The sequence below is a fragment of the Streptopelia decaocto genome, assembly GCF_964273445.1.
Source record: "Streptopelia decaocto genome assembly, chromosome: 6".
In the NCBI taxonomy this organism is placed as follows: domain Eukaryota; kingdom Metazoa; phylum Chordata; class Aves; order Columbiformes; family Columbidae; genus Streptopelia; species Streptopelia decaocto.
This window is the reverse complement of record NC_138660.1, coordinates 40,807,220-40,819,832: the sequence shown is the minus strand read 5'-3', so window position 1 is coordinate 40,819,832 and position 12,613 is coordinate 40,807,220. Positions and strand designations below refer to the sequence as shown.

Sequence of the window (12,613 nt, the reverse complement as noted above, 5' to 3'; positions counted from 1 at the left end):
CCACAGCCCAGCACGCACTGTGGCTGCTCCAGGCACAGCTGTTGTGATAGTATCTTACTAGATCATGGAGAAAAACAAAGCAGCATTTCTGCAAAAAACCCCACAACAATTTAGACGTTATAGTGTGGAGGGTTTAGACCCTTTAGCCAAATTTTAAAACAGTCTGAAATATTTGGGGTATGTTAATATGCATGAAACAGTGGCTGGGAAATGCAGGATTTGATTCTTCGAGTTGTGAGATCATGGAAAAACTTTAAAATACATATCATGACACTAAAACACACGTGCTTTTAAAAAGAACACTAAACTGTCAGTTTTAGTATCTGAAATTTACTGTTTTTCCTGAGATGAAGAAATTTAGAAGAGAGAATCATTCTCTTACTCTTCTTTTCTTCCCATTTTTGTAAGTTTCCGAAATTTAGCTTATTTTCCTGTGGGCAGCTCCACCAAGTGGATTGCTTTTAACCACAGGAATATTGCCCAGCTCTCTTTTCATGTGTCAAAGGTCTCCATATACTGCACACATCTATAAATGAATACTATATAGGCACTACTTGAGCATCCTGAGTCTATTTTTGGTGATTAAAGTAGAGGATTAGAAATTGGGGACTGTTGATCTCTATGTGTAATGTAGAAGGATGTGCAGTGCAACCTTTAGAAAGTCAGTCAGGGGTTTACCTGGTTATCTCCTGAACTTGAGTAGGTTTTAGTGCTTTCTAATTCTGAAAAGAGTGCTCCAGAATTTGACTGGGTTTTCCTCCCCCCCTTTTTTTTTTTTTAATTTTTTAACTACCATAAACATCAGCTGTATTTTTCCTTGGTTCTGCTAAAAAAGCCCTGCCTGGGCCTTTTAATTGTATACAATAAGAGCTTTACTAGAGGCATGGAACTGTTAACTAGTATGACTGTTGATGTATTTGTTGAAGGTGAATGAATATTTGAAGGAGCTCATGGAAAGGAGGTGCGACATGGAGACATAGGAAACAGGGTTACTAGTCAAGCAAAAATACATTTCCTTCCCTGTTGCTCACTTGTGATATGCTTATTTTACTAAGTGTGGTATTCAGCATCTTTCTAGACAAGCGGATCTTTCGACTTTCATGTAAAAAAAACAGGGAGGAAAAAACCCTTTTGTTGAACATTTTATTTTTAAAAGAAAAACAACTTTGTTGTAGTCGTGTATCTCAAAGAAACGTGTGGGTAGGAAGGCATAACCACACATGCATTTCCCGTTTTCACCTTCAGATATGGCAAACAACGTTTTTGCCTTGATTTGTTTTCTACTTTTGTTTATGCATCCAGACAGAAAAATCTAATAAAGTCAGCACTAGAATAGAGAGAAAGAGCCAGTCCTTGTGATACCCTGATATAAGTAAAGTGGTTGGGACTTTTTTGAAAGCCTGTATTTAAACAGGTGGCATTCTTACTGAAAACATCTTTTTTCTAATAGAGAAGTGGCTCTGTTTTATCTGGGTCTTTTAGAGGAAGTACCTGTGACACTATCTATTTAGACTGCTCTTGTTAGACTTTTATTTTTAGATTTCCCCTTCCCCCTCTCAAAATACATGAGAGAAATTTAAGGCAACCTCATTGTTTTAGACAATGATGTGTGGGACATCGTAAGACATATATCTGCTAAGTTGTAGTTCTGCTTTTCTCTTTTTGTGTTTTGCATAACTTCCAAAAGATTGTACTGGGGGGGTAGCGGGGGATGGCATGTGTAAGTAAATTGCAACAGGCAGGGCTGTAAAGGCACCATGAATAAGCTGTGAAGACAGAGATCTTTTATTTCCATCCCCCAGTTTGCCCCCAAATTCCACTGCTGAGTCCCTCCCAATGGACACTAAAAGTAGTCAAGGAACAGCAGATTTCTAAGCAGGTAGTGCGAGATACAGCTACAGAAAATATATGGCTGCAGATCTCATTGTTGGGCTTCTTCTTTGAATGAGATTGTTTTCAGAATAAATAAAAGTACAGTATTCCCCCTGAAAAAAAGGTAAGACAGCAGAGGGGAGAGGAGACTGATTTTGTTGTTGTTGTTTTTGTTTTGTTTTGTTTTGTTTTCATCTTCTGGACACAAAGACCTGAGAATTATTAACTAATCTCTTAGGGAGACGTTTGACTGCAACTGGACCTTTAATATTCCAGAATGAACAAAGCCCACAAGAGGTTGGTTGCTTGCTTTTTTTTTTTTTAAGCTTCTATTTGTGAGCTCTTTTATTCCTTCTACAAAACCAAACTGAAACATTGATAATTTCTTAGTTACATTCTTCAAATAATAACGAGGAAGTTAAAATATTTTACTTCTAATAAATAACATTTTTTCAGTCTTGTGTCAGGCACTTCTAAAAATCTGTGTTAGCTGATGTGCCATCACCAGCCAGTGATCACTAACACAGCTGCTTTAGCACAGACTACTGTGCGGGATTCCCTATTTGTAAGCAGCTTTAATGCTGAAACTGGAAAACTCACTGTGTTCAAGGCGCTAATATGAAAAACCAAGCCATATTTTATTACACAGCAGGATGTGTTGTTGCTTTTTTGATCTGGCGAGTTATATGAGTGCAAAATACAGGTAAATAACACTTTAAAATGGATTTTCTGTGGTACAGTAGAAACTTTCTCTATTTTGTTCTATTCTCACCTTGTAAGTTTTAACAGGAAACTGCAACTTAAACATTATCTGTTTCCATTCTTCACAAGTGATTCTCAGCATAGTGTTTATTAGAAATACTTGTGAGGTACCAACTGGGATGTCCTATTTCTGATCTGATGCTATTTTCTGAATTTTCTTTGTTGCACCGAAATAAACAATGTTAGGATTCCTCATGCATGTACCTTTCTGGTGCAGTGACTTGCATAAACAGTCACCTGAACTAAAATACAAAACTTTGTAAGTTTGCTCTAGTTCTCTTTGGAGAAGCACAAAGATGTTCCGTTCTCATTACAGATGGAAACAGGCTGTGCTGTATAACCGAGAACCTGAAACAGAATCAGGAATGTGATACTGTTTTACCATTACAGAAGTAGTATCATGTAAACTAAGAGGCTATTTGTTTGCACGACTGAGAAGCAGAGTGAATTTTTTTGAATGAAGTGCCACTATGTTAATATATGTTGATTAGGCTGACAGGAGATACTTTTAGATGCTCTTCCAGATCTTTCCGTTTAAAAAGTAGGGCTGTGTACAAGGAAAAAATACAACTAAAATATTATTTCCCAACCTCATAGTGCTTCCAAAAGCTCATTTTACTATAATTGGTTGGTGTGAATTGGCAAATCTGGTTGTTCTGCCTGACCTCACCCTCGGTAAGCACGGCCTAAGATGTTCTTGGTCTGCACAAAGACCTGCTCCTTCAGGCCGAATCCCCGCTGCCAAGTGGGTAAAGTTCATCGATACCTGAGAATCTGCCATGAGTATTAAATGAACACCATGAACATAGATCATTTACAGCAAAATGTTCCCCTGAGCACACAGTATATTAATTAACTCAGGCTTCAATGCCAAATGAGCAGTGTAGCACTTCCTCCTATTCCTGAAAGCTGTTACTTCACTTTTTTAGAAAAGAAGATGTATTGTGATCGGATTTTCTCATGAATACTGTAAACAGTACTGTAAACAGATGCGTGTTGCCATTAATGAGAAGGGATTGCTTTCAAAAGTTATCTTGGGATGAGAGCATAAATGAGACATACAATCATGAGTGGGACAATTCTGGGGATTTCTCTCTTTCCTGATGTAGCTACGGTGTCCCCAGTGCTGCTTGGTTCCTGGGAGCTCACCTGAGCCCACACACAGGCTGGGCTACACCCCATGGAGCTGCACCTCGTCTAGCAGGTACCTGCCGATTGCTCCAAATTTCCAGCTTAGAACTCGGGGGAAGAACATCCCTGAGGGGAACATCATTGCATTACTCAGAGACCCACAGTCTTGGCTCCCTGGGGACACTGCAGCCCGGCTGCTCTCCCCAAACAAAAGGTTTTGGCACGTGAGTCATTTATAAACATTCCTTCTGAAAACTAAGATGTAATTGTTCACAGGTGGAGGTGGTGTAGATTGTTGCATCTGTGATTTGGTTCCTAGAGCTTTTGGTTCTGAGCTGAACATCTGCCCTTTACACTTTGTTGTCATGGCAGCAGCAGCATGAACCACCTCCTCATGACTAATCTGCTCTGCTTTTCTCCATTGAGGTTTTAAACAGGAGAAAGAACCATAGACATAGTTTTCCCTCTTCTCTGCCCCGCTGCCTCCAAACATTTTTTCCTTCTCATCCCTTTCCAGAACCGCTGCTGGGGGACGCAGGAGGTGGACAGAGAATTTAACCTTAGCAAGTGCCTGTGCCATGCTGTCTGCCACCAAAATTCACAGCCACAAAGGCTGCTCTACTATAAAAATGAATCCAGTTTACTGACTAGAGAAGTAAAACTAATAATAAGGTAAGAAGTAAATATGAAGGATTTTAACCTAAACTACTGACCCTGATTTTAATATAATATCTGCATTTGTACCAGCTTAATGTCAGGAAGCGATGCTTCAATGAAAGCAAGAAACAGTAGCAAATTACTGAGAGCTAGCAGTAACCTCAGCTGCTTAGCTCAGTTTCTCAGCACTTTTTAAAGTGCTTATAATTGTGTCAAATTGCCTGCTTCGGGTCAGTGTTTTTTACCTCAAGACAATTTTGGAAATGTCAGCTGTCTGAGCAGAAATGCTACATTCTGTAGCTATTTGTCTAACAGTGAGAGAATATTGTCCCAGTGGTCTAAATTACCAGGTAGACCTGTCTTCCCACTAAGACTTCTGCTCTTTGCCCTTCCCAACACCTAAAATTGCCTAAATCTTTGTATTGCAAGTATGAGGCAGGCAAGTTCTCACTTCTTCCACCACTTCCACCGATATTTTTGTGGCACAACTGAGATGTTTACATAAAAATGTCTCAGGTGAAGCTCAGAATAAAACATTTTCTCCGTTTTATGACAACAAAATGAATCCCAGGGAGATCTTTCAGATGGGGTGTGCTCGGCTGGGGTGCTGGTAACTCATAGGCATAACTGTCTCTAGATTGAGTAACAGCACCAGGGATCTTGATCCTAATGAGTCCTTTGCTGTTCAGCAAACAGTTGCACAAGCCATTTGTGAAGTGTGCATTGCTTCCACTTCTCCACCTGTTGTATTTCTTGTTCTACATCAGTCCTTCATTTTGCCTCTTTTCAAGAATGCTACAGATTGCTTTTGGATGGCTTTTGTGTGCTCTCTAATTTTAATTATTTTATTATTGCTATTGTCATGGTATTTAGGAACCTATACCATAGCTCAGCAGACTACTCTGCATATTTAGTGATAAACACTGATTTCAAGCATTAGCTAATTTGACAAGTACTGCTTAAAATTGTAACACAATTTGGCTCAAAAACCCCAAACCTTGTGCTCGCATCATGTGTTGAGTTTGAAGAGTTTTGTGTGTATGTGCTCACTGTACCTGTACGGCTGTGTGTGGTGTAGAGGGGAAGGAAGAGGAGGGAGCTGTGAAATTTCAAAGAAGCGCTCGCACTGGAGAGCAAAGCGGAGATGAAGGTGGGCTCCTGGTAACCAGCCTTCAGAGAAAACCAAACCAATGCTGTTCCCAGAGCCACCAGCAATGAAAAGTTGTTTACAAATGCAGCTTCCTCTCCTCTTCAGGAGCCCAGGCTTTCCTCCAGCGAAGCCAGTGAAAAATCTCACTAGTTTTACAGGGTACCCTCCCAGTTTACCTTTCTCTAGGTGGTGTGTTGGGACAAAAGGGACTGTGGCACCTTACTTCAGTCACCTTTCTTGGTGTCTCATGAAGCTGTCACAAACTACCTCAAATCACAAGTTAGGTGTCTGCAAGTGCATCCAGCTCTGGGTGGGAGGCAAATGCCCAGTTCCAGACTTCTCATATATTCAGCAATAAAACACAATCCGTGATGCATTAAAAAAATTAGACCCATAATGACATAATTTGCCTACTCAAATTTAAGGACATTACAGCAGATACTGTCCATACTGTGTGTCGTGTATAGTTCATAATCCATTAATGACGCTTGACAGTTAATAACAAGGATAGGATGTCAGCTAGTTACAACTTCTACAGCATTTTTTTCCTGATGTACTTGACTAACCAATAAAGAAATAATCTGAACAGCTGAAACTCAGGGCTGTGCAGCTCTATAGAACATGCAGCACATATTTTAGCTGAAAATGCACTTATCACTTATGTTGCAACTTGTAATTTTTAGAACATATTTTACAAACCAGAAAAGAAATAAAAAGCAACTTCAGTTTCAAGTTACATGAGACTGCTTGCATAACACCAGAAGAAAAAGTGGTAGCAATGGAAATATTGTCACATTTTAAAAAGGCCACCATTAGGGATAAAAAATAGAAAGATATACAGCCATAAAGAGAACAAAATAATTGGCAATGTCATGCTAAGATTTTCCAGACCTCTGTGTGTGTGTATATATATAAAAGAAAGAAAATGTTTTGCAAGCAATATAATTGTCATTTAAGTACCTATGGAAAACACCACCAAAGAAGAGAAAAAACCCCAAACTTTCATTAAACTCAGATGCATATCTGTTTTATGCAGAAGACTGATAGATGTCAGGAAGTAGGTGACTAATGAAGTGGAAGTCTGAGAATCCTTGCCTTAGATAACCCGTTATTAGAGAAACATTCACCCAGTTGAAATAAATATCATTTTGCAGAAGCCTAATGGAAAATCCTTTAAGCTATTCATGACAAATAATCCCAGCTAAGCATAAAGTGGCAAACATGCTAATGATTTACAGGGGTTCCTTTTTCAGGGCACTGCTTTAAGGCCAAAATATGCATGTCTGTTCCTGAGATAACCGCAGCTAATCATAGTGAAATATCTGTATGTGTCTGAAAGGTGATAATTACATTTGTAATAAACATGAACATCCATAAGCACTACACAGTGTTATTTTTAAGAGCTGAGTGAAACACAGATTCACCTAGAGCTAAGTAGCCATAACATTGTTGTATCTGAGCAGAGTGCATTAAAATGTGAATTGTTCCACAAAGTAACAGACAGTGGTATTATTATTTTGAATTATCTTGTCAAAGGCTTGGTCTTCCTATAGCTGCTTGGAGTCTGTAGCAATCGGGACAGCTCTGAGCTGTGCACAAGAACAAATGGTGTTCAGCAGAGGTTGGGCACTGCCTTTAGAAACCAGAACAAACATGCAATTTGTCATCTGAATGACCTACCTGCAGCAGCTTTCTGATTCTTTTCAGGTTGTGTATCAAGAGAAGATTCTTCTCCTGTGAAACCCGGTCCAGCTGTTCATCCACCTGTATCAGCAAATTCTGTAAAAGGATCATTGCCATCGCTTCGTTGTTGGACGCAGCCTCCCTAAAGAACCAATGGAGAACGACATATGTTTAAAATACGGTAAGAAGTGTCAATCTGTCTGTACAGAAAAATCATAATCCATTCAGAAATCCGGGCAGCAAAAAAAAAAAGCTTTAAATATACAGTGACTTGCATATAGTTAGAGGTTTGTGATTAATTGATTTTATTTATGTTCATGTAGATATGCAGCTATTAAGACAGTGTGAGGATGTTCTTAGCACAGGCTGTAGCAGGGGTGTCAAATTCATTTTCGCCAGAGACCAATCAGCCTCGTGGTTGCCTTCAAAGGGCTAAATTTAATTTTAGGAGTGTATAAATGTAGGAGTAGTTACAGTTGTCCAGTCCTAAAATTACATTCAGCCCTTTGAAGGCAACCACGAGGCTGACGTGGGCCCCCGGTGAAAATGAGTTTGACACCCCTGGGCTATAGGGTCACCCAGAGGGGAGACAACCAGGGTTTTCTAATCTCTGGTCCAGTGAATATATAAATATTTTTAGCTCCCAAATATGCATACTGTTGCTCTCTGTCAGTCACACAGACATCATTTGTGAATTTTCTTCCCAGTTTCAGACAAAGTTGACACTGGGCTCAAAGTCCAAAAGATAGAGTGTTCTTACAAATTTCATTGGAAACTGGCAGGTTGGGAGAGGAGAAGGATCCAAATTAGCACCTCCGCTGAGGAAAACGGTAATAATAACCTGCTCCAGGAGGCAACAGCCAGATGGCCAGTCAGCGGATCCGTATTTTCACACCAGGCACCAGATGAGCCTTCGCTCGGCCAAACTATTTGGGGATACAGGAAACCTCTGAAGCTGCTGGTGAAGGGTATGTAGGGGACAGGGGATGCAAACACACACAGAAACAGGCTTTGCTGCTTCTGCTGTTTATGGAACAGTTTGGTAGGTGAAGGGCGATAACATCAGCAAACAAAACAGAGGAAGATAGACTTTGGACTGCAGGGCGTCCTTGTCCTTGGGACATTCTCCTTGCCCTCCAAATGGCAGATGCCTGTTTGAGATACGCGTGGTAAATCTTACGAAAAGGAGATTTTAATGTTGCCCATGTTCCCATAGCCCTGTAAACACTGGCTATAAACTGTAAGGAAAGATTATATTCCTTACCAGATTGTTTTTGCAATAGTCTTGTGGAATTAGCTTGAAAAATTGAGATGTATCTGGTATAACTAATATTAACTTTTTTTTTTTCTCATTTGGTTCTGAATTTTCTTAGTATAACTATCCAGTGGATTCAATCCAAATTTGTGCACAATTTCATCTTCTAGAGAACCGTTCCTGCAAACAGCTGTCTTGTTCTGCAAAATTATATATCCAACTTTAAATGCCATTTTGGATAAATGAATAATTTTATGCTGCAGGAGGTCGATGTGCAACATTTCAATTGAAAACTAACTTGTATTTTTTTTTCTATGAAAATTCTGTAATACCATCAATTTTCTAGACCATTTTTATTGGATTTTGTTTAGGAATAAGTTCAAATGAAAGCCCACCTCCAGATATTCCTTAAATTTAAAGTTTGACAGTTCAACATGCTAAATTCAGAACTAGTGGAATACTATTCTTGCAGTGCAGGTGCCTGCACAGCTCACAAATGAGCACGCTAAAATCTGCCAGATAAGTAAAAATTTATTAATGACTGAAATAATAAGGGAAGGAATAAACTTAATCCTACCAATCTTGGCTTTCTATCCATTGTGCGAGGAGATGCCGGATTTCCATGGGGAAGTTATCATCATAGAACTGGTCTACCTGCTCTAAAAACTTTATTTCCAGTTGTTGAACTTGACTCCATTGGGACATACTGCAAAAAAAAAAGATTGAACATGATTGTCATTGAAAGGTGAATACAAATTAATAATCTAAAGTGCATAAATTGGTTGTTTTCATTGTAGTTCTTATTATATACTTAATACTTTATTCTGTCTTTCAAAATTGATGGTACTTGGCTAAAGTCAGTCAGGTAAAGGGAAGCAGGAGAAAAGCGAGGAAGACCATTAAAAGGGGTTCTAAGTCTTACTCATGGATGGGCACCTCTGCCAATTTCCTTCCTTAATCCAAATGTTTTGGGGCACTGTCTGATGCTTATAAAGCAGGGAGCTTTACACAGCGTCTCTTTCAAATCCAGGTAAAATTATTCTTATGAAACAGTGATATAAAGTGATGAATTTGCTCTCTTTTTAGTGAATTCATACCACTACAATTTTTCCTAAAGCCATAAAGGTTTTATGTTACTGCGCTGTTCTTAGAGCCCCACGTTTTCTGTTTGACGAGTGCTGTTTGGTTTACAACCTTAATTGTTTATCTAGCACATCTTTTCCATTTTTAATTGCCACAGAATTCTGAGATTTGATGTTACAGAAAGAAAAAAAACCCCACAAAATTGGGAAGAATAAGGTCATAAGAAAACTGCAAGATGAGCAAGAGTAGCATCGCCCGATGACAGCCTCTGCAATTCTTGCTGAAATAACTATCCCAAGGAAGTTTTGGCTGTTTACTGATTTTACTAGAGACTGCACAGGATTAGGTCAACATATTACATTTTGATATAAATTTTGATTACTAATTTTGATAGGAGATTTCATAAAAATTGATGTTTTTGTAGAAAGTTGACCTTTTTTATAAACAGCTTTTCTATTTCCAATTCTGAATCACAGTTTCAGAATGCCAACAGTTTGAAGTGGAGAATTCATCACATATTTAATGCCGTGGTCTTTCATTTCACATTTTCTTAAGTCAGAGGGAAAAAAAAAAAGCCAACATGAAGTGTCTCAAGGTGTACCGGAGTCCTGAGCACTTACTCATGCAAAAGTAAAAGTGACAGGTTTTAGTTTCTCCTTAACAAAGGCTGGATAGGATGGTTCTATGTGTGATAGCAAGGACACTGTATAACGTCAGTGGAAATGTGCCCAGTGACATTTCCCTCGTCTTTATAACTTCCATTCAGAGAGGAAAAAATATTGCCTGAACATTTACTTTGTTTCTTTAAATTGCTGAAAAGGAGTAATGCATAGGACCTTTTCTGTTTCACTGTCTTTGTTGCTATACCCGTAGTTACAAAGAATCACAGACCTTATCTCTTGAGATGCATACAAGGAGCCAAATCATGATTCATTAATGACTCATGCTCAGAAAAAAAAAATATATATTAAGATTTGTAAGCCTCTTCACTTTCAGTGCAACTTCAGTGCCAATTTCTGGTGAATTCTGTTATAACAATATTCTAAAAAGATTAGTAAGAAAAATAATATTATCTAAATATTATCTAAACCAGGAAAAAAATATATTTTGCCTAGGCTGCAACCCCCCTAGGCCTTCTCTGTAGGGTGCAGGGATGCTCACATGCTTGCAAGGCACATGGGTACAGTTTGTAAGGGGGGTTTTGTGACATGCTCAGTACAATACATCCAGGCATTTATTCTTCGTTTGTGCAAAAGAAGTCGCACAACAAGTTAAAAAGCTCAGATGGCTATTTTATTCTGGACCCCGTCAAAGGCAGCTGGCAAAGATGGGTGCCATGTAACAGTATTAAGATGCAGTTGATTGCAGTAGTGACAGCACAGCTGCTTGATGTCCTATTTTTCACATGGTGAAGTTCTCACTTAAATGAATCATAGAATCACGGAATAGTTTGGGTTGAAGGGACCTTCCGAGCTCATGCAGCCCAACCGCTGCCATGAACAGGGACATCTTCACCCAAACCAGGATGCTCAGAGCCCTGTCCAGCCTGGCCTGGGATGTCTCCAGGGATGGGGCATCCACCACCTCTCTGGGCAACCTGGGCCAAGGTCTCACCACCCTCAGTGTAAAAAATTTTTTGCTCATGTCCAGCCTGAATCTCCCCTCCTTTAGTTTAAAACCATCACCCCTCGTCGTGTTGTAACACGGCCTGCTAAAGTCTGTCCTCATCTTTCTTATCGGCCCCATTTATGTACTGAAAGGCAGCAGTAAGGTCTCTTCTTAAATCAATCACAGAATAGTCTGGGTTGGAAAGAGCCTTCCAAGCTCATCTGGTCCAGCCCGCGATGCTGTGGGCTCTGTCCAAGCCCCTGTCTAAGCGCAGCACCTACACCAAACCCTGCGGGAATTTCCTCCCGTCCCTCCGGCCGGGACCCGCTGCCCTTCCCCAGCCTCTCCCCTGCCAGAGCCGCAGGACAGGACGGCCCGGCCGCCCCTGCTCCAGCCCCCCCGGGATCGCAGCCCCACTCGCCTGTGCCCGCGGCGGCTCCTCCAGCCCGGCGGCTGCTCCTGCCCGGTCCCCCCCCCGCCCCGCCGCCTTTATACCGCGCCCGCCCCCGGCAGCGCCTTCCTGTGCGTCAGCGCTCGTTCCACTGCCCTGACACCCCGGGGTCCAGGCAGCGTGTTCCAGCTGTGCGGGACCCCCGGGGGGGTGTGGGAGAAGCAGAAAGTTAGGGCAGTTATTAGGTTGGTGCAAAAGTAACAGTTTCAGACCGTGAATTTTAAACTGTTATAACCAGGTTCAAACACATCTTTCTTTATCAAAATAGGAACCGTTACAATCAACGCATTTTTGCCAATGAGAAGTAAATTTGTTTATTCCTGTAGCATAAAAATCCATGCTTCGGCAAACCCTTGGAAAGTATTTTCTGCATCCTACTGGTTGTGGAGGCATTTTCCCTGCAAAAAGTTGTCAAGATGCTTGAGGAAGTGGTAGTCGGTTGGCGAGAGGTCAGGAGAATATGGTGGATGAGGCAAAACTTCATAGCCCAATTTGTTCAACTTTTGAAGCGTTTGTTGTGCGACACGCGGTTGGGCATTGTCGTGGAGGAGAATTGGGCCCCATCAGCCTCCCCACACATGTACTCACCATCTGGCTTCCTTGCACCAAGGAAGGTTTAGATTGGATATTAGGAAAAAAAATCTTCCTGGAAAGGGTTGTTGGGCGTTGGAACAGGCTGCCCAGGGAAGTGGTGGAGTCACCATCCCTGGAGGGGTTTAACAGATGCGGAGATGAGGTTCTTCGGGACACGGTTTAGTGCCAGAGCTAGGTTATGGTTGGACTCAATGATCTTCAGGGTCTATTCCAACCAAAATGATTCTGTGATTCTATAATGAACACTAATCAGATAATCAAAGAGCAATGCTGAGAGGAGCTTGGCAGTAGAACATGGAAATGTCACACACTGTTGCTTCCTATGGCAGCTCCTGGTATTCCTCATTTCAGGCAGTACCTGGGATGC

General features: G+C 40.7%; 1 protein-coding gene across 2 annotated transcripts in view; it reads right to left on the bottom strand.

The window, feature by feature from the left end:
- The window catches only part of STAT4 (signal transducer and activator of transcription 4), a 37,849-nt gene extending 26,196 nt beyond the window's left edge, over window positions 1-11,653 (bottom strand). For both annotated transcript variants that reach the window (XM_082054890.1, XM_082054891.1), the window contains exons 1-3: window positions 11,623-11,653; window positions 9,088-9,216; window positions 7,253-7,397 (exon numbers count right to left, since the gene is read on the bottom strand). In XM_082054890.1, the coding sequence (XP_081911016.1) occupies window positions 7,253-7,397; window positions 9,088-9,215 (273 nt within the window). In that variant the 5' untranslated portion in view covers window position 9,216; window positions 11,623-11,653. The remainder of the gene's footprint in view (window positions 1-7,252; window positions 7,398-9,087; window positions 9,217-11,622) is intronic.
- Window positions 11,654-12,613: the final 960 nt, after the last annotated feature.